The sequence below is a fragment of the Capsicum annuum genome, chromosome 1, assembly GCF_002878395.1.
Source record: "Capsicum annuum cultivar UCD-10X-F1 chromosome 1, UCD10Xv1.1, whole genome shotgun sequence".
NCBI lineage: Eukaryota > Viridiplantae > Streptophyta > Magnoliopsida > Solanales > Solanaceae > Capsicum > Capsicum annuum.
The window spans coordinates 6321433-6343645 of NC_061111.1; the positions used below are offsets into that span (position 1 = coordinate 6321433).

General features: G+C 37.2%; 1 protein-coding gene across 1 annotated transcript in view; it reads left to right on the top strand.

The window, feature by feature from the left end:
- Positions 1-19990, top strand: part of LOC107866157 (DNA-directed RNA polymerase IV subunit 1-like) — a 33116-nt gene extending 13126 nt beyond the window's left edge. The window contains 17 exon segments of the mRNA XM_047415080.1: positions 6855-6949; positions 7344-7464; positions 7567-7688; positions 8429-8464; positions 8542-8763; positions 11336-11473; positions 11576-11671; positions 11764-13677; positions 14844-14866; positions 14868-15011; positions 15108-15171; positions 15241-15368; positions 15636-15781; positions 16786-17045; positions 18308-18481; positions 18856-18993; positions 19802-19990. Of these exon segments, the coding sequence (XP_047271036.1) occupies positions 6863-6949; positions 7344-7464; positions 7567-7688; positions 8429-8464; positions 8542-8763; positions 11336-11473; positions 11576-11671; positions 11764-13677; positions 14844-14866; positions 14868-15011; positions 15108-15171; positions 15241-15368; positions 15636-15781; positions 16786-17045; positions 18308-18481; positions 18856-18993; positions 19802-19915 (3927 nt within the window). The 5' untranslated portion in view covers positions 6855-6862 and the 3' untranslated portion in view covers positions 19916-19990.
- Positions 19991-22213: the final 2223 nt, after the last annotated feature.

Here is a 22213-nt window from a genome sequence, read left to right on the forward strand (position 1 = left end):
GGGGGGGGGGGGGGAAGCAGAAAGGGCAATTATAGATTATTACAAGTGTTTGTTTGAGGAAGAAATAGATTGAGGTCTAAGTTGGGGGGGGGGGGGGGGGGGGGGGTTGTGGAAGTGTAGGGGGGGGGGGGGGGGGGGGGGTTAGGTTTTAGTCATGTTAGCGGGGAGGAGTATGAGTGGCTAGAGAGGGCGATTGAGGAGGAAAAGGTGAAAAGGCAGTGGAGGGCTGTGCGGGTGACAAAGCTCCTGTTCTGATGGTTTCACTTTGGCTTTCTAACTTGGAATATGGTCAAAGCTGATGTGATGGATACTATTGTTGAGTTTCAAGAGACGGGTGTATTCGAAATGAGTTTGAATACTACGTCTATTGTTATTATCCCTAAATGAGAGAGCTTCGAGCATGAAGGATCATAGACCTATTAGTCCGGTGAAGAGCATTTGTAAGATCATCCCTAAAGTGCTCTCCGTAGGACTTGAGAAGGTTCTGGATGAGACTATGTCTACTTCGTAAAATGCTTTTGTGGAGGGTTGACAAATTTTGGATGCAACTCTAGTGGCAAATGAAGTAGTAGATTCGAAGAGAAGCAAGGAGCGTCAGGCGTGTTCTGCAAGCTTGATCTTGAGAAGGCCTATGATCATATGAGCTGGAGTTTCCTAGATTTTGTCATGTTTCAGATGGGATTTGGGGAAAAATGGAGAAACTGGATTGGATTTTGTATTTCTTCTGTGAAATACTCAGTTTTAGTGAATGACAATCCCTGTAGATTTTTTGGGAGTTCTAGGGGCTTGGGACTAGGGGATCCTTTTATCTCCGAGCTTATTCATTCTAGTTATGAAAGCTTTGAGTATGATGATGGACAAAGCTGTCATGGGAGGGTATTTAAAGGGTTTTAATGCAGTGATTGAGGGTGTTGGGTCAATGTCGGTTTTCTACTTCTTGTTTGCAGATTATACTTTGGTTTATTGTGACGCAGATATGAACCAACTGGATCATTTAGGCCAAGTCTTTACTTGGTTCTTGGTAGGTGGTGTCAGGCCTTAAAATTAATCCGAGTGTGGGATCTTTCTGGTTAGGGAGGTGTTTGACATTGGGGTGCTCACTCAGGTTTTGAACTGCAGAGTAGGTGTTCTTCCGACTACCTATCTTGGATTACCGTTGGAGGATTCAAACATTAATGTTTTGGTGTATAGAATTTGGTTCTTCAGAAGTTTGAGAAGAGATTAGCAGGGTGGCAAAAAAGATACTTTCCCAAAGGAGGAAAAGAAGAGCTTATTAAGAGCACTTATTGAGTATTCTCACTTCATATCTTTGTTTCAGGCTCCAACTTCAGTCACAAAAAAAATCAAAGAGGTTGTAGAGAAACTTTTGGGATGGGGCAGATGTGGAAAAGAAATTTCACTTGGTACATTGAAGGGCAGTCACTTCTCATAAAATATGGGGAGGTCTTGGAATTTAAGATTTGGCAGTTTTTAACAAAGGCTTGTTGGGCGTTTTTTGATGGAGGTTCAAGCCTTTTAGGGGGAGGGGGTGATAGTTGATAAATATGGGGTAATGAAAGGGGGATGGAGAACTAAAGATGTCACTGTGCCTTTTAAGTGTGGTTTGTGGATGAATATAATGAAGTGATGAGATGATTTCTATAGAAATGACTTATTCAAGGTTGGAAATGGGAGGAGAGTTAATGGAAAAATGAAGTTTTCTGAAATCTGAAACGACCCTCCCGGTCGTTTGTGAAATTTTCTCATCTTTCCTATTTTTTTTTACAAGATAACCTTGACTTGGCATTTTAATATTTTTAATAGGTTTGAAACGTACTTTTTAATCAAATTACATATTTAACTTATTTATATGGAGCTCAAAACTAATGTTGAGGGTTTTTTAAAAGTTTTGGATATTTTAGATAATTAATTGAATTAGGGATTTAGTGGGTCAAAATTATAATTTATTTGTCAATATAAGAATGGAATTAAGTGGGTAGGGTTTATCATTTATAATATTAGCAGCATCAGAAAGGGGAGGCAGAATATAGCGGTTTTCACGTTGCAGTTCGAAGAAAAATCACTCGGCTTAAAACTTCAGGTTATTTTTTTCTTAAAATTGATTTCTATTTAGTACTACTATAGCTGATTTGTTGTTGTAGAATATTTTAAAACAAGTATACTGTACTTGGTTTCACGTTTTCTAGTCAATTAGTTTAAAAGTAGGATTAAAGAAAAAAGGAGTAATAAAGTTATGATGATGGCATTAATGCTTGGCCATAATGGTGGAAAGAGTAAGGAGGGGTATTTTGTGTTTATTAACATTTCAATTCTACTTCTAATTTAATATTAATTTGCATGTCAAATAGGGAACTTGTTATATGCCAATGATTGGCAGTAAAGGGTTAGTAGATTTAATAATTAAGGTTCCTGCATTCACAATATTAAAGTGGCATCAGCTTTGATGCAAACCGAAGACAATCAACGTTCTATCTTCTCGTTATTTTAATAAATCTTCTGTTATGATTTTTAAAATAAGAATTAGTAAGGTGGTATCATTAATTTTTGTATTTTATGGGGATTATATATTGAAACAGATTGTGATCATTCAGAAACTTTATGAAAAGACAAGTCTCTTACAAAATAGCTTTCATTTGGATTCTTCGATTCAGATAGGTTATGATTTAATTGGAGTTTAGACTCGATTTAATTGTATGTATGCTCCTAAATTGAATACTTGTTGTTTGGTATTCGAACATGCTTGAAATTGTTGATGTTTTGATTGTTGATGCGTGTATAAATGATTATTGAAAATTTACTTGATGAGATTGTCTTATGACTTTAACTGTACTTGTAAATTTGACACATCGTGCTGTATGCTATGAGGTAGTGTAAATTTGATATTGATATTATCTGTTTATGTTGGATCGGGTACCACGCCAGTACGGACATGTATATGTTGGATCGGGTACCACGTAGGTACGGACATGTGTATGTTGGATCGGGTACCACGCCGGTACGAATATCTGTATGTTGGATCGGGTACCACGCCGGTACGGATATGTGTATGTTGGATCGGGTACCATGCTCATACGGATATGCATATGGTGGATCGGGTACCACACCGGTACGGATATGTATATGTTAGATCGAGTATCATGCCGGTACGGTACATGAACATAGATTGTTCCCTGCAGGTCATGACTATTTGGGCAAAAATAAGTCCCATAGCACGTGTGTACATATTTGTGTTGATTATGTGGATGCTTATAGCATGGTTGACCCTCTTAATGGTTATGTGGCTTGTTTGTGACCACTGTTTGACCTGTTATTGTTGTATTATTGATTCATTGAGAATTTGTTATGTGATGATGCTTGTCTACTTGTTATTTGATTTATGTTGCGTACTTGTGTACATGTTAGTAAGTTGAGTTGGCCTATGATACCTACCTGTATATAGTGGTTTGTACTGATACTACCCTGTACTCTTCTTTTGTTGAGTGCAAAAAGTGTTTCAGAGGCTTAGACACGACCTCACCTCTATAGTTTAATAGCAGATCTTGATCCAAGGGTGAGCACTCCGTCTCCAGGCCGCCACGAGTCATCTTATTGTTATTGTCCATCTTTCGGGCAATGTGACAGTCCTTATTTACTTTATTTTGGTTATCTCTTTAGACATGATCTTTGAAAGTAGTTCTTGTATGACGACTTTCGGGTCTTGGGAATTTCAGTAAGTAGATTGTTTGGTTTCCGAATTACTAATGATTAACTCCAGATTATTATTATTAAGATGGTTTAATGAAAATATTATTTTAATATTGACTAAGTGATTGGGTAATGGTTTGATTTAGATGGTTCTCTCACAGGAAGGTTAGTGTGGGTGCCACTCATCGCCATTTGGGTCGTGACAAAATCTTTCTATGAGAAACTCCTAATCAGGGAGGAGGTTGTGTTTCAATATGATGCATTTGGATAGCAATAGTGTCAAGAAAGGTGTGCTTTTTCTCTAGGCTAGCATCTAGAGGGGTGATTTTGATGACCAAAAATGTTCGAAGCGAAAGGTTTCTTATGTCAACTGGTGTTTGATGTGTGGGGGGACTGAGAAGAAATGAATGATCTTCTTATTCATTGTCTTTATGATGGTATTATGGTGGGATATACTTAGGTGGTTAGGTGGTATGGAGTTTCTTGGGTAATGCCAAGAACTGTGAAAGATTTAATGTTTTTTCAAGAGAAGCGAGAATAAGAGAAGACTTGAGGCATAGAATTTAGTCCCTTTCGCGTTGATGTGGGTTGTGTGGAATGAGAGAAATTTGAGAGCTCTTGAAGGGGTAGAGTCGAGTTTTTCTCAGTTAAGGAATATCCTCCGGTAACTTCTTTTCTTTTGGTTCATCCATAAATTTCCTTGTAGTGTAGAAGAATGGGTGGACTTTGTAGAGAATCAGATTTTGTATTCTTTACCTTTTGGTTTATCTTTTGTATACGATCATCTTATCCTGGTTTATGAATGAAATACATTTACCTTATAAAAAAATGAATATATGTGCGCTATATATTTGCAGATGGTGTAGTTTTGATTGATGAGACGCGGCGTGGGGGTGGGGTGTTGAATGATAAATTGGAGGTTTGGAGAAACCCTTGAGTCTAAAAGGGTTCAGGTTGAGTAGGAGCAAGACAAAGTATATGGAATGCAAGTTTAATGACTTAAGGTAGGAGATTGAGGTGGTAGTAAGGTTGGATTCCTAGGTTGTTTGTAAGAGGGGCAGTTTTAAGTATCTCGGGTCCGTGATTCAGGGGAATGAAGAGATTGACGAAGATGTCTCCCACCGTATTGGGGCAGGATGGATGAAGTGGAGGCTCGCCTGGGGAGTGTTGTGTGATAAGAACGTGTCGCCCAAGCTTAAAGGCAAATTTTACAGAGTGGCAGTCCGTCCGGCCATGTTGTATGGAGTGGAGTGTTGACCAGTCAAGAACTCCCATATTCAAAAATTGAAGGTGGCGGAAATGCAGATATTGCGTTGGATGTGTGGGCTTACTAGGGGCGATAGGGTTAGAAATGAGACTATTCGGGAGAAGGTGAGAGTAGCTTCGGTTGAGGACAAAATGCGGGAAGTAAGGTTGAGACGGTTCGGGCATGTGATGAGGAGGGGCACGGTTGCCCCAGTTCATAGGTATGAGAGGCTAGCTTTGGATGGTTTCGGGCGGGTTAGAGGTAGGCCGAAGAAATACTGGAGAAAGATGATTAGACGTGACATGGAGCAATTACAGCTTACTGAGGACATGCCTTAGATAGAAGGTATGGAGGACGCGAATAAGATTAGAAGGCTAGTGCATGTGGGTGATCGTAGCTAGTAGTTTGGAGAGCTTTGGGGTAGCCGGGTCTTAGGACTATGTCCATAGGTTGGAGCTGCTAGTAAGAGGGTATGGGGGTAGGGGTGCCTTTGGTTCGTTAGTGTAGGGTATTACTTTGTGGGCGTTTTATTTCTGTTATTCCATCTTGTTTCATGCTTTATTACGGTTTTGTTTACTATTCTTTGTCTTGAGCCGGGGGTCTATCGGAAACAGCCTCGCTACTTCTCCAGAGGTAGTGGTATGGACTGCGTACATTTTACCCTCCCCAGACCCCACTATGTGGGAATACACTGGATTTGTTGTTGTTGTTGTTGATGTGCGCTATATAACTACTTTGTCATGTCTTGAACCTTACCTCATTTATCACATGCTTTATCACTCCATCAAAATGTTGATTTCTCAGCTCGTCACTCAAGTAAATATATTTCTCAAAAAGTCACTTTTCTTTGTTTTGTATTAGGAAAGTCAATTAAAGTGCCACTAACTTTTCTATTACTAGGCGAAGAAACGTGACTTCCTGATATAATTAATATTAGTTGAGTGACTGTCTAGAAATTATTGGCTTAAGGACAAGGGTGTTTGTACACTTTTGGGATTTGTAAATTTCTTAATTAGCATCTTCTCTAGTGTTGAAGTTTTTCTTTTAATACAATTGTTACCTTAATCAATAAATAAATAAAGGAGGTGTGGGGGGATTTTCTTGGTCATTGATGAAGAGGTATTGCTGCAACCTCTCCGATTTTTTTGGAAGGAAAAGAACACACCTATTAAGGAGCAAGAGAACTAAGGAACCTACACAAGTAAAGACGTGGCTTTTCATTTTTTTTCCTTTTGAAGTTTTCTGATTAAAAAATAATTTTCTATTGAATAGAGCACACAATTTGGTAAGAATGAGACAAATGGACACAAAATATAAGTAGGAATCATATTTAAAGCCTTGAAGCAACGCGATTGTGAAAAAGCATGCGCTTCTAGGACTGAAGCGAGAAAAAGCTCGCTTAAGCGCGCCACTAGGGTTTTTAAAAATTTTATAAAAATAATTGGACACTTCTTTCAAAAACATTTACTTCATTTGTGCGTCGGCCTGACTTTTGTGCAACGTCTTCTTTAAGGTAAATTTTTCATCACCTCTTTTTCTTCTCTTCTTCTTTTTTCTCTGTTGTGACGAGCTTGTTGCTATTTTTTTTTTCAACTCATCCCAAGTATGTCTAGAATTCGTTTAATTTAGATGGTTTTGTTCTGTTCTAAATGTTAAATAAGCCACTTATTTTATAAGAAAATAACACAAGGTCATGGGTTTGTTCAATCTGGCGAGATATGATAGTTATGTGGGCTGTGATCTATAGGTGGTTGCAAAATAATTGACATGTGTTCTTAAACAAAACTCAATTGGCTTGTCCTACTGCATAGGGATGGATTTGATTTGAAAGCATTGCTGAAATATTTTGTAATTGTTTCATGAATTATGTTTTCTTCTGTTCTTTCTTTTTAGTATACTGTTGAATCACTTTGTTATTTTCCAGACTTCAGAATGGAGCATGATCTGAATGTTGAGCAGCAAGTGCCAGAAGGTATTCTGAAGGGCATAAATTTCAGTATTCTATCAGAGACTGATGCAGTAAGTATATGCCAAACTTTTGGTGTAATTTAAATTAGAAAGTATGTCTGCTTCATTCTCTTGGTTTCTTGCAATGGATCTACTCCCACTGGGCAAAATAGCTTATCTCAATTTTCTTTTCCGTCTGTCCTAAAATGGTGTCCATTTTTCTTAAATAAAGGTTTCTTTTCTTTACTAAAAAATTACATTACTGTAGTCTAGTATACTTTTATTCCTAGAAATCTCAAGCCCGTAATAGTAATCTAAAAACAAATTTCGAACCCATCTTTCCTTAGATTAGTCTAGACCAAGGCTTGTAAATTTGGGACAGATCAAGTCACTAAGTGTAGACCTTCTGTTAAATTTTATTATAGGATGAAGCTGATTTACGCTTCTACATTTCTTGCTTTTCTAGGTCAAATGGTCAGCTAAGGTAATTGGATCAGTTAATGAAGTAACAGATCCCGCTTTGGGGTTTCCAAATTTGATCTATCAGTGTTCCACATGTGGTGCAAACGATGGGAAAAATTGTGAAGGTATGAGAGAAGCTGATGATTTGATAATAGCTGATGCGTTACTGCTTTAACACCTTCACAGGAATTCATCATTACAATTTTATTCTTTTACATTCTTTCCAGGCCATTTTGGATTAATAAATTTTCCATATACAATTCTGAATCCGTATTTCGTATCAGAGGTTGCTCAGATCCTGAGGAAAATATGTCCAGGATGTCAATCTGTGGGTCGTAATAAGTTCAAGGTCAGTTACTACACACTCAGTACTAAAACTTGATAAGATATCATTAATATGAACTTTAGCTGCACAACTTATTTATCCAGTAACGTATGTGATCAGCTATTTGTGACAAGAATATCATAGTAAATTCTTCAGGTGAATCAGATATAAGGAAGATACATCTTTTTTCTAATTCAGTTACTAACAGTTATTTAGTGTTACTTTAGAACATGAACTTGCTCCAAGTTCCTATTCCACCATTTAAGTTTTAGCTGATGTAATTTGGGTTCTGATAGTAAGGTTTATGGAGATAAAACGTGTTGGCATATGTGTTGTGGTGAGATAGGATACTATGCAGGTATCCCGGATCACTACACTGTACATAGAATAGATGTTATTTTTTGTGCAGTAGTATTTACAGCTGTATGCATTTTCACTTTTCCAAAATGCTATCATTTTCAGTTCTTGTATTGGTGGAACCAATACCACAACTTAATTAAAAATCAGGTTTTCAGGGCGGAAATAGCAGCTTCAATATATTATTAAAGAAAAAATATAGCAGCTTGTATTTCTTTATCTAAAAATAAACAGCAGCGTTGCATTTAAGCAGCATGTTACATCTTACTGGTTTGATTGAATATGTTCTATTTATTTTTAAAAAAACCCATGTTTTATGGACTGTTGGTACAGTACGTTTGACATATCGATATTGCTGCTGTTCTATTTGCTCCGAGGGTGATAAGTCTTTGGTTTGACTTTTCCAGGGTGCTGATAAGACATCTGCCTGCAAATACTGTGATGTGAGTCTAATTGGTTGTAAGTTATAATATTGTTTCCCTTGCTTTAATTTCTTGACCTGTATCTATCTGATAAGCAGGGAACTCTAGGTTATCCTCCAAGGAAATTTAAAGTATCTCCTAAAGACATGTTTAACAGGACTGCCATTATCGCTGAAGTGAATGAAAATGTGTTAAAGAAGCAATGGGAAACTACTGGAGTAAGTTTGGCTTCTGACTATTGGGATTTCATCCCACATGATTCACAGCAAGATGCAAGTTTAAGTTCCGCAAATTACCAAAGAGTTTTATCACATGCTCAGGTAACGATATTTCTAACCAGTTTCAGTTGGTTTCTTGCACTCTCCTGTCTTGTCAAAATTTCATCATGTTTTTGTATTTTAAGATAATTATTTTGGGAAGTACAACTTGATGATGATTAAATAGCCCTTTCACTGATACCTAAGAAAGTGTCTATTGCTGAAAACCTTCTTTGGATAGAACATATCTTTTGCCCTTTACATGTTGAAAACAGGAATGTGGTCAACCATACCGAGATAAAGAGCAAGGGCAGGACCCTCCCTAAAAACCATGAGACAGTAGACTTAACAAGAGCAGGGAATATGTAGTTAAATGAGTAGCTTTCTGCTGTTTTTTAATGGAAGTATTACATTGATGGGGGGTGAGATGAGGAATGTAGAGCCGATGCTCCTAAATTTAGCTGAATAAATAGCAATATGTGTGTCTAATATGTTTATTCTAAAAGCCAAAATACCTTACTAGACACCAGTACTTGCTCTAGATTTTAAAGACGTCCTCCTTCTCCCATTTTTCCCATATGTGTGGCTCCTCTATTTTGTGGAATGAATACAATTAAATTCCTCTGACCATTGACCATGCGTATGCGGAGGCCAACTATTGTGGATATACTGCATGCTAACCACATTGATAGAGTGGATACAATTTTTAATTATTAGAAAAAATAAAATGCAAATAAAGTAATTATAAATGAAAAGGAAAGATAAAATGTAAAAAAATGAAGAAGAAATATTCAACCCCCTTTCTGTCAATCACTCACCCTCCCCGCTTCTTTTTTTTGGATGAAGTAAGTGATTTCATTAAGTTTTATGGGCTCTCTGAGCCTGGCTTAACAGCCTCCTTTTGCTCCCAATGCTTAAAGAACTTTTTGTCTTTGGAGCTAGATCGGGTTTTTTATCTTTGCATCTTCTTGACGCCAGCAATACAATATTTCACTTCATCAAAAAAAAAAGAAGAGGAGTAAGTGATTTCGTTGAAGGCATCAAGCTGATGCAAATAGTACAACATATGTGGGAACAAAAGTGAGTTTGTTAGCTCCATTATAGTTAGCCCTATACTAAAGATAAGGAGCTAACAAAGTCCAAAAGATTGTCTGGGCAGTTTACAGGGAGCAGATCACTCCATCTATATAAAACTAAAGGTACAGCCTTGAGACTACGTTTGGGAGTTACTAAAAAAGGGCAACCCACTCAAGGTCCGGGGAAAGGCCGCACCCCTAAGGGGTGTGATGTAGGCAACCTACCATGATGCATCGATGTTGATTCCACGGCTTGAACCCGCGACATATAGGTTATATATAGACAACTTTACCGTTGCTCCCAGGCTCCCCATCGAAATTTGGAGTTGGTATTCCATCAAAACATCTAAGGTTCTTTTCTGTCCAAATACACTGGGCCGGGACCATTTTCCAGATTTTCCTGATGGATCCACCAACTTTTCAAAAACTTCAGCATATGTAAGCATCCTTTAATCCTCTCAGGCGTGACCAACTGGGTCAAAAAACTCTGAAGGGCATATTCCAGATATCCGTCGCAACTGAGCAATGTTGCAGTGGGTGACTTTGCACATGTAGCATCCGTTGACGATGTGTATGTTCCTTCTGTTGAGAGTATCATGAGTCAAACATGCTTCATAGAGTGCTGTTCAAGTGAAACAAACTGGTTCCCCCTTTTCCTGTCACGTCCTACGCCATCCCTGAAACAGAAGTTCCTCACCATTCTTGGAAAAGATGGAGTGAAAAACCATACCCCATGCCTCGTCACCAGTCCAGAGCCGTTATAGTTATGAATCGAACCATTTGAGGTTCTGATCCATTTGGTGCCACACACATTTGAGGTTGATGTATGGAGATGAAATCTAGTAGTGGATTTGATTGATTTGGTTGATTTGGTTGATTTGGTTTGATATATGAATTCTCTTATAATGGTTGAAGGATACCCCTCAACCTTTGTTTTTGGTTCAAGGATACCCCTCCTTCCACCTTTTGATCTAAAAATACCTTCAACCCAACTTGAATTGAATTCTTATGCTAATTAGTTAATTCAAAGACTTTAACTTTTATCGATTCAATTTTTTTATATGAGCTCATCCCAAATTTAAAATATTTTTTTTTGATAAGGTAGATATTTTATTAAAAGGTACCATGATGCTACAGGAAAAGGAACAGAAACGCCATAAAACCAAAAAACAGCCTCCTATACTCTTCTTCCTAGCATATCCACTAAATCCATGTAACTGGTTCGAACTCTCTATTTAAGTCTTAACTATTTAGAACGAAAAAAAAATCTTTATGTTGTCAAACTTTTTAGTAACAAAGAATAAAGGAAAAAGGACAAAATTTTGCTATGCAGTTTATTCAAAAACGTACCGATTTGTTCTCATAACTAAAGAAATAACTTTTTACTGATTCAAAATTTTAATATTAGCTTATCCTAGATACTAAGCATTTCTAGTATTATGTCCAAGCTTCGTGATGGAACAATGGACTATCTTAACTCTGTGTTTTCACTAGTGATTTATGTTTTGCAGTCTTTGCTTCTGTTCTTTGGGCCATCTGACTAACTTTCTGACATATAGGTATATAGCATTCTGAAAGATGTTGATCCAGGGTTTCTTCAAGGACTTCTCAAAAGGAAGAACTCAATCTTACTTCAAAACTGCCTTTTGACTCCTAATAGTCATCGTATCACAAAATTTGGACAGCACATGATATTTGTAAGTGAGAAAATTGTGTCTTTTCTTTGATGGTATCATTGATGCCCATTTTCAGCACTCAGCTTTCTGATACCTGATCACGTGCTGCTTTTGATGTCCCAGGATGAAAGTGATAGACTTTACAGAAAGCTGATTGACTTTCTAGGGACAGCAAATGACTTGAGCAACTGTGTTTTAGGTAGAATTAAAGCTTCCAAGGCAAGAAATGTGACCATGTTTCTTCTTTCCCTTTCTTTGTTAGCTTTTTTGTAGAACTATCTTCCATTTGAATTGAGCCTTTACTAGTGCAGATATGTGCAGAGAGATCGGCAATCAGTGACCCTGTTCCTGCTGCTACTGGTTTGAAGTATGTGAGAGAATTGGTTCTGGAAAAACGCACAAATCATGCTTTCCGAATGGTTGTGGTTGGTGATCCTAACATAGAGCTAGGTGAAATTGCTATTCCATGTCATGTTGCGGAAAATCTCCATGTGGCCGAACCTCTAAGTTCACGGAATTGGGAAAATATGATAGATCTCTGTGATCTTATGATTCTTCAGAGAGGAGGGATTCTCGTCCGTAGAAATGGTGTCTTAGTTCGTATTAGTGTAATGGACCAGTTGCGGAGAGGGGATATTATACATAGACCTCTTATTGATGGAGATGTTGTGTTGATAAATCGACCTCCATCTATTCATCAACATTCACTAATTGCTCTGTCTGTTAGGATTCTTCCAATAAATTCTGTTCTTTCAATCAATCCTCTTGTCTGTTCTCCATTCCATGCGGATTTTGATGGCGATTCCCTTCATGGTTATATTCCCCAATCAGTTGATTCTAGGATTGAGCTTAGTGAGATTGTTGCTCTGAATCAGCAGTTGATTGATGGACAGAATGGTCAAAATCTTCTCTCATTAAGTCATGATAGCTTAACTGCTGCTCATTTAATTTTGGAACCTGGAGTTTTCTTGGAATGCTTCCAGATGCAACAGCTACAAATGTTTTGTCCTCGTCAGGTGAGTATGACTGCTACTGTTGTAAGAGCACCATCAGGGAAGTGTTATTGGACGGGGAAACAGTTATTCAGCTTGCTTTTGCCGTCAGACCTTGAATATGTTTTTCCATCAAATGGAGTTTGTATTAGTGAGGGGGAAATTTTGACATCTTCTAGTGGGTCTTCTTGGCTGCATGATGCCAGTGAAAATCTTTTTTATAGTCTTGCTAAACACCGTGGAGGTGACACTCTTGACCTTCTTTATGCTGCACAAGAAGTTCTTGGCGAGTGGTTGTCCATGAGGGGACTTAGTGTTTCACTGTCTGATCTTTACATATCTTCTGATCCATATTCCCGTGAAAATATGATTGATGAAGTCATTTCTGGTTTGCAAGAGGCAGAACGACTGTCTTATATCCAACTGCTGATGGTAAAGTATAATAAGGATTTCCTTGCTGGAAACTTAGAAGAAAGCAAGAACTCCATGGGTTTTGGTTTGGAGTTTATGTCTATCATGCAGCAGAAATCAGCTTCCCTGAGTCAAGCTTCTGCTACTGCTTTCAAGCATGTTTTCCGGAATACCCAGAATTTGGTATATAATTATGCAAGCAATGATAACTCATTTCTGGCTATGTTAAAATCTGGGAGTAAGGGCAACCTGCTAAAACTGGTCCAACATAGCATGTGTCTTGGTTTGCAGCAGTCTCTGGTTCCATTATCATTTAGAATACCCCGTCAACTTTCTTGTGATGGATGGAATGCTCATAAATCAAATCTTGTTTTTGAGAAAGCACATAAGGTTCCTGAATGTCCTGGTCCTTACATTCCGGGTGCCGTGGTTGAAAATTCTTTTCTTGCGGGTTTGAATCCTCTAGAGTGTTTTGTGCATTCATTAACTACCTGCGATAGTTCTTTTAGTGGACATGCTGATGTTTCTGGAACTTTGAACCGCAAGCTTATGTTTTTCATGCGTGATCTGTACATTGGATATGATGGAACAGTGAGAAATGCTTATGGGAATCAAATTGTGCAGTTCTCTTACAATGAAGCAGACCAAATTTCTTCTACTAAGGGCACTGGTGAAACAGTAGAAAGTCATAACCATGCTAGTCATTCAATTGGTGGTCATCCTGTTGGTTCATTGGCGGCCTGTGCCACTTCAGAAGCTGCATACAGTGCTTTGGATCAACCTTTCAGTGCACTTGAGTCATCGCCTTTACTAAACCTGAAGGTTTTCTCTGTCTCTGCTGATTATACTTTCTAGACGCTATACTATGTTATGCCGGCTAAATCAATATTCTTAAGGTTTTGTTCTTGGACGCTATGATCTACTTACATGTCTGTCAAATACCCTTCTAGAAAGATAGATATTCTAGTAGCATTCTGTTGGTATCAGCTGCTCGACACATACAAAAAATAAAATTAGAACACTTTGATTTATGGATTTGGCAATTGTTTAAAATTCATTAATAGCGGTTGCACCAGTTTTCAGAAAAAGGTTCTACTAGCATCTAAAGCTTGCCTGAATACTACCTTATTCAATTGAGAAATTCTATTGTCAACTTTGCAAGTTCTACCCATCCAAAAAGTCTAATTTTTATAGAACCACAAGTAAGATTAATAAAAATATGTTCTTTCTGGTTTGCATTTGCTTTTCTACTGCCTTTTGCGCAGATCCTGCGCACCCTTCCCAACGTGAACGAGATCCGTTAGGCCTTTATCCTGCTGAAATTGTCCACTTGTATTGAGACACTGAAGAGAATGCTGCACTGTGTGGCAGGTTGTTGCACAAAATCTGTGTGCGACCTTTGATATTGGTCATAAATTTCACCGTCTATTTTAGAGACCTTCTTCTTAATGGCAAATAAAGTTGCTGAGCGATCTGTGAACTCCATTGCTCTTAGAATAAGATGAGTGAAGTTATATCTGCAATATAAGTTTGATAGGCAAGTCATCTTGAAAGATCTTCCATGCTCCCTATTAGCATTGACAGAAAAACAAGTATGGATGCGATGCAACAGTGAAATTAGTGAACCATTATGGTGGGAAAGAACTGGCTGCGTGCTCAATATTATCATCACTAGAGGGCTTGTTCTCTGTGAAAATTCTAAAGCTTCCATGTAGACTTCTTTTTTCTTTCTTCATGGGGGTTCAAGGATTGGTTTTTTGGATTCCCATGTATTTGCGTCTTCACTCAACATGCACACAAGCTATTGCGATGGTAAAACATTGTGTATGTCTTACATGCTGACTTTCTAACCACTTGTTGCAAGATTATATGCTCTGTAATAATGTGACATTGAGCTGATTTCTGGTAGTCCATTTTTGCCCTTTAAGTTATTTTTGTTGCTGAATTGCCTTGTAAAATTTTTCGATATCTGGATGTGACTTGTACAGAAAATATTAGAATCTGGAGTAGGGTCGTAGTGGCGAGAAAACTGCATTGCTGTTTCTTTCAAAAAATCTTGAGAGATGGCCTCATGGTTTTGAATATGGGGCCTTAGAGGTCAAGGGTCATCTGGAAAGGCTTCTTCTTTCAGATGTTGTTTCTACAGTAATGATATCGTACACTCCCTTCCTACATTTTCATACTTATGCTATCAAGTTTTGTTGATATCCTTTTCATTATTTCTTATCTGACTAGAGATTTCTACAATGTAGCTACTCCCCTGAAACACATAAAAGCGCTCACAGTCCCTGGGTCTGTCTTTTTCTTATAGATAAGGTAATGCAATGAGACATTCATTTCTTATTATTTTATTGGTTTTGTCCTCTTAAATTTCCGTTCTCTCAGGAAAATGTGAAGACAAGAAGGTTGAAAATGAGATCAGTTATAGATGCTCTTAACATGAGATATAGAGCCGCAAAATCAACAAAACCGAAAGCAGGAACTGACCTTCCAGACCTGCATATAACATGCAAGTAAGATGTTGCTTTGAGTTTCATCTTTTAATTTTTATTGGATTCATGTAAATGGGAATATGAGGAAAGTAAATTTAGTCGTTCTTGTTAAATGTTTCAAGCAGGACTCTTGACTTCATTGCCAAAACTGTTCAGTTATTTGGTCCCAGCTTTTAATGTTATGAAATCGAACCATTCTGAATCCTCAAATAACTTTATTGCACTTCTACTGTCTGTTGGTCACTGTTTGAGCCCTCGTATTCCTTAATATATCTTGTAAATGTGCAGGGATTTTTCAGTTGCTGAAGTGGGTAACGAGAAGTCCAAAATTTGCATCACAGTTTCCGCTGTTGAGACCTCAAAAAATTCTTTGTCACTTCTGGATACACTTCGTGATTTGGTGATTCCATTCCTTCTTCGGACGGTGATAAAAGGTTTAGATCGTCTTTCTTCTTTGGGAATTACTGCTTAGCAAGCTGATGTCCTTGAGCTATGTTCTTGTTTAGTCATTCTCCTTTTTCGTGTAAAGCTGTTTCACTTGTGCTGTTATTAACAAAGAACATGGAATCTGTTCCTGGCTTGTTATGAAGGACTTTCACTTGTGCTGGTTATGAAGGGTCATGTATTCATAAGACTGGATTTCCTTGTGTGTCAGTGTCCAATTCTGCTGATGGCTGTTGAATCCATTCCGATTATGACTGTAGGACCAGATCTCAGAATCTTTAGTGATTTTTAACTAAAATTTGGTTTAAATGTTTATATTCTTTGGAAACTATTGCCTCAAGGGGCTCAAATCACTTTATGAAAATGTTGAAAAGTTTAATGTGGGTTTTGAAACCATGAAGTATGCTTGCTATTTACCTATGCATTGGTCCTTACAGCTTAGTTTGATTTACTGATGTTGCTATAAAGGTGTAGAGAAGTAAAAAACGAGAAACAGCCTTTTCTTGCACGAGTTTGCATGAAAGGGAAAAAGAAGCTGATTGATAACAGGCAGTATCAGGTATCAAGATTAAATTAAAGGTTAAATTTAAATATAAGATGTTGTTCGATGAATGAAGATGGAGGCTTTATAAGAGCTTTAATGAGCTTTGTTAAGATAAAGTTTACAGATAAGTTCGACGTCTTGGATATTTAGTTGTCTAAAGTCATTTCTATCATTATATCCTGATCTTCATTAAGAAGAGTGTAATTTGCATTTGATTTGTCACACTTCTGTGGCCTCGTTAGATCTTTAAGTAATTGAATCCTTTCAGCCAAAGATTGTAAAGGATTAATGAATAGCATCTATCACACTTTACATTTCAAAGTGACTTTAAATTTAAACATTTGTTCTATCACTGAAAAGTGTGGCTCATTGTCTTCTTGTTATATAGCTTTTGTTTTTCTAAAGAGCTGCTATTCTGCTGGCATTTGATTTACTGTTTCATTTTTTTAGGTTTCTCCGCATTTAAAAACGTTGATATCTTATGGAGAGAATTGCCCAGCACATTGAAATCCTCCAGAAGCTCTACTGCGGAACTATATTTGCACGTCTTCATGTCGGAAAGTTGTGACAGAATCAAATTCTGGAATGCGCTTGTGGATAGTTGCCTCCAGATAAGGGATTTGATTGATTGGGAATGCAGTTATCCTGATGATGTCCATGATCTGACTGTAGCCTATGGAATTGATGTAGCATGGGAGTCTTTTCTATGCGTAAGTTCTTGCTGAGATGATCCCTATTTTTTGTCGCAAGTTTCAACAGCCATGTCATTTTTTTTGTTGTTGTTGATTTAATTCAAACCACGTTGTCCTTCCATACTGGTGGTCGTAGTATATCTCCTGTAGTTTCTTGTCCTTCAATTTCTGTCTCTTGGCACTTCCATTATCACAATATTTTGTTGTTGTTACTGATCCTTTTTCGCCAGAATGGTTTGTTATACTTTTTATAGTTTTGCCATGATTTCTTCACTTCCCTTATTTCTTTTTTCGATCTTCTTTGATATGCTTTTCTTTGAGCCGAGGGTTTATTGGAAACTGTCTCTCTGCCCCTCAAGGTAGGGGTGAGATCTGCTTACACTGTACCCTTCCCAGACCCCGCCTGTGCCTGTGGGATACACTGGGTATGTTGTTGCATAATGCGACCAAGTTGTCATTACCTTAATGTTAACATTATTCCACGGCGAACCAGAAGTTAAAATTTTGGTAGATAGGGATCCCGTAAAAACTTCTTTCGAGGAATGGGCCAGACCGGGTCATTTCTCAAGAACAATCGCTAAAGGGCCTGATACTACCACTTGGATCTGGAACCTACATGCTGTTGCTCACGGTTTCGATAGCCATACCAGTGATTTGGAGGAGATCTCTCGAAAAGTATTTAGTGCACATTTCGGTCAACTCTCCATCATCTTTCTTTGGCTGAGCGGCATGTATTTCCACGGTGCTCATTTTTCTAATTATGAAGCGTGGCTAAGTGATCCAACTCACATAGGGCCTAGTGCCCAAGTGGTTTGGCCAATAGTGGGCCAAGAAATATTAAATGGTGATGTAGGCGGTGGTTTCCGAGGAATACAAATAACCTCTGGGTTTTTTCAGATGCATCTGGAATAACTAGTGAATTACAACTCTATTGTACAACAATTGGGGCATTGGTCTTTGCAGCGTTAATGTTTTTTGCTGGTTGGTTTCATTATCATAAAGCGGCGCCAAAATTGGCTTGGTTTCAAGATGTAGAATCTATGCTGAATCACCATTTGGCAAGGCTACTAGGACTTGGGCCTCTCTCTTGGGCAGGGCATCAAGTACACGTATCTTTACCGATTAACCAATTTCTAAACGCTGGAGTAGATCCTAAAGAGATTCCACTTCCTCATGAATTACCATTCCTTTTATTTCTTACTCCTAGAATAAAATGATTACAATTCTTCTTCATTAACTAAACAAGGTACAATTCTGATAATGTTGAGTTGGAAGTGCAGAAACTACATTCAGCGGTGTCTGAAACTGGCAAGAAAATCCTTCCTGAACACTTGCTACTTGTAGCAGATTGTCTCACAGCTACAGGGGAATTTGCTCCCTTGAGTGCCAAAGGGTTATCAATGCAAAGAAAGGCTGCTGGTGTTGTTTCACCATTTATGCAAGCGTGCTTTTCGGTAATGTGATCCACATTTTATTTTATTTTATTTTTGGTCAAATGAAATTTTTTTTATTCAAACCAAGTAATTATATTATGTACATGCTATTTCATGAGACTCTAGGAACAGCTCTCTCAGGTAACTATCCGAATTAAAATCCTCTTCAGTCCCAAGAATTTGCTAGCTAGTAGTAGTACAGATATAGCACATTCTAGGAAGGGTATACACCTAGACGTCTACATGTGGCAGCTTGAAAATTGTCTCTATTCTCTATCTTGCAGTTTTTCCCCTTCTTACAACTTAACTTGTAACATTAAAGTAATAACAACTAATATGTCAGGGAGATGTATCTCTAAATTTTGAAATTTTGTTGCATGTTGGACCCAATGCAGAATCCAGGGGATTCCTTTGTCAGGGCTGCCAAGATGAGCCTGAGTGACGATCTCCAAGGGAGTTTGGAGTCATTAGCTTGGGGTAAGACCCCTTCCATTGGAACGGGCTCGTCGTTTGACCTCATCTTTTCCGCGAAGGTATGGATCAATTTTCTGCTAATTAATTTCAAATTGGTTCTTTTTTTTTTTTTTTTTTTTTTTTTTTTTTTGGTGTGTGTGGGGTTTTACTAAGCTGGTTTTACCAATTATATTGCTATGACCTCAGATGGATTGGCATAATGTTCCTTCTACTTGTAACTACGTATATATAAATAGAACGAACTCATAACCCATTATTGACATTCCATGTGAAGTATTACTACATAACCTTAAAATTTTGACCTAAAGGAAGCTAAGATAATTTACCAATGGGAGATCATGTTACTTTTGCAAAGTGCATTAGTTGTATTTATTGACCAACCTAGCTAACTCTTTTGCTTTTGCATTTTTTTGAGAATCTGATCCTTGCCTCCATTTGTGGTTTTAATCATCTTTTGCACCTCCTTGGTTCCATGCCAATGATATTCTAGTCGATACCTTTCTATAAGAAGAACATCGGTATAGTAAAGTAATTCTTATCTATTATTGCACCTTCTTGATATGGTATCATTTGTGTTTGTTCTCTGGAAACATAATTTTATTCCGTTTGGCATTATGCACTCCATTACTTCCCTTGTTTCATCGCTCTGTCCATTTTATTCTTTTGTCTGTTCTCCGAAGGTAGTGGTATGGACTGCGTACATTTCACTCTCCCCAGACCCCACTGTGGGAATACACTGGGTTTGTTGTTGTTGTTGTTGTTGCTGTTTCATCCCCCTGTCCATTTTATGGATCTGATAGACCTAGTTTGTTAATGTGATAAAATGATTTAAGACTTTGGCTCACATATCTCGACCTCTTTCATCAGGGACACCAGCTGGCTCAACCGATGGATGTGAATGCTCTGCTGAGCAACTATGTCACAGGGGATAACCCAAAGGTGAAGGTCACTCTTGATGATGATATTGAAATGGACTATTGACCCTTGGGCAAACATACACCTTAATTTAAAAATGTATTTTTGCTAGATGTATTATGTATCTCGACAGACCCAAAATCAGAAGAAAAAAAAAATGTATTGGGAGTTAATCATGTATCTTTACAAAGGAAAAGGTGCATCTTTGTTGGATGTACCGGGAGCTAATTATGTATCTCGACAGACCCAAAATTGAAATTTTCAGTAATTAATTATACAGAATGGCAGAATTTTCTATAATTAAGCTTCAAACTGTCGGGATTTATGTTGTTTGCCCTAAAGCAAATGGTAGCAACATTGGCACTGAAATCATATCCCCCCCAATTCGTTCATGTTTTGGTTGATCATTGACCCTCCATTCTTTTCCTCAACCTATTTCAATTCATTTCAGCCCATTTATGTTTGGGTTGATATCTACTTGAAATTGTTTTGTTTTTTTTGAGAAATTGTCAAAATATTTTTTAAATGACATTTTTTAAATTTGATATGTTATATATAGTCGTATAAAATAACAAATAAAGCAATTAAAATTTCGTAAGAATTGAGTGAATTTCAGTTGAGCGGCTTCATAATTTTCTCTTTAACTAACTTAGCGTATTTTGACACATCCAAATTCAGCTTAACCCGCTCATTTGCCTCGCAGTACTGTATCTCTAGGTGGGTGATTTTGTCTATTTTGCCAAGAAGTTGTCAAATTTTATCATTTGTGTTTCAAAGGAGTAGCCCACTCAGTGGTGGTTCTATAATTGACTTGTAAATGAATGGAGGAGCCCCTCTAGTACTAATTGTCAATTAAGTTGGGTAGAGACTCAAAATACAAGGTCACAATTTCATTGTCATCTAGTGATCCTTCTTGTTTTGAAGGGGTCTCCCAAAGACTTTGTTTATCAGAATGGTTTTTTGGCTTATGTTCATATAAACCAATCCTAAACTTTTCTCAATATATTTGGGAGTTAATTTTTCGTATGATCATTCAACTTGTGCCTAAATTTTACTTCATTTCATGCAGTATTACTTTTCTCATTTTTCTTTGGCTATAAAAATGCCACGTCGGACTCATGTGACATTGTGATATGATGGTTCAACCAATCGAGCACATGACGAGTTATCAAGTTGAATGGAGGATAAAATGTGTTTGAATTTAGAGTTCACATTACTTAACTATGATTAATTAACAAACAATTTACTTAATCATGATAAAAAATAGTAATTTGGTGTATACACTGGGTGCATGTAAGTTTTTACCGTGAAACACTACCCACGTAGTCTCAAATATAGAGTCCTTTTTCTCATTTTACACTTTTTTCTCTCAACAGATCCTTAGACACAACGAATAGAAAATTAAAAAAATATTAAGATGAAGACACCAAATTGCCTTTTTTTTTTTCTTCTTCCAAGTTGTCATTATTCATATTTTCTTTCTTGGATCTTTCAAATAGCACACCGTACTACCGTATACTAGTACACTAATTTACTTTTCAACAAATTTCGTTGAGTCAAAAGGAAAATGCCATATGCTTAGAAATTAAAGTGCACAAAGACCCTATACGTGAAAAAATCTAACAAAATTTCAATATTTTTGGTGTAAAAAGTGCGAAACGAATGAAATGAGTTGGCAATTTTTAATATACCACCAGAAGCGAAGTCAGTATTTTTATTGAGGGATTCAAAAGCTAGTCGAATGGGTTAATTTAACGTCTACTATATATACATAAAAAATATTTTTAATCATATAAAAACAATATAATTTTTCGTCGAAGGAAGTTCAGATGAACCTCTGGAGCAAAGGTGGGTCCGCCACTATATACATCATTCAGACATTTTTAGTATAAGTTTCACGAGTGGGTTAAGATGTACTCGGATCTTACTTTTATTCTATTTATGTAGGAATAGAGAAGTTGTTTAATAGACCTCAGAGTCAAATATTTAGAAATTAGCCATTAAAAAAGTAATGTAATTAAAACTAAAATTCCAACGCTTTAGGAAGCTAAGGTTTCTGTAATTAGCTCTAAAGTTAAACGGAAGTAGTTTAGATATAATGTAAATTATTGTGATAAAATCAAGTGATATATAGTGCTAAAAGTTGACGCATTTGAAAGGGCCCTAAAGAGGACAACATGTAAAATCTTTTTTAAAACCGTTGAAAAAGTATGCAGTCTAATAATTCAAGAGATAAAAAGCATCCAGTATTCCCTCGAATTATGATCCGAGTTGTTACGAGTTCAATTTTACAGGGGTCCTATTATTACCCTTAAACTTAATTTTAGCGTATTTTTGTCATCTTTTTGTGCTGACATGACGCCT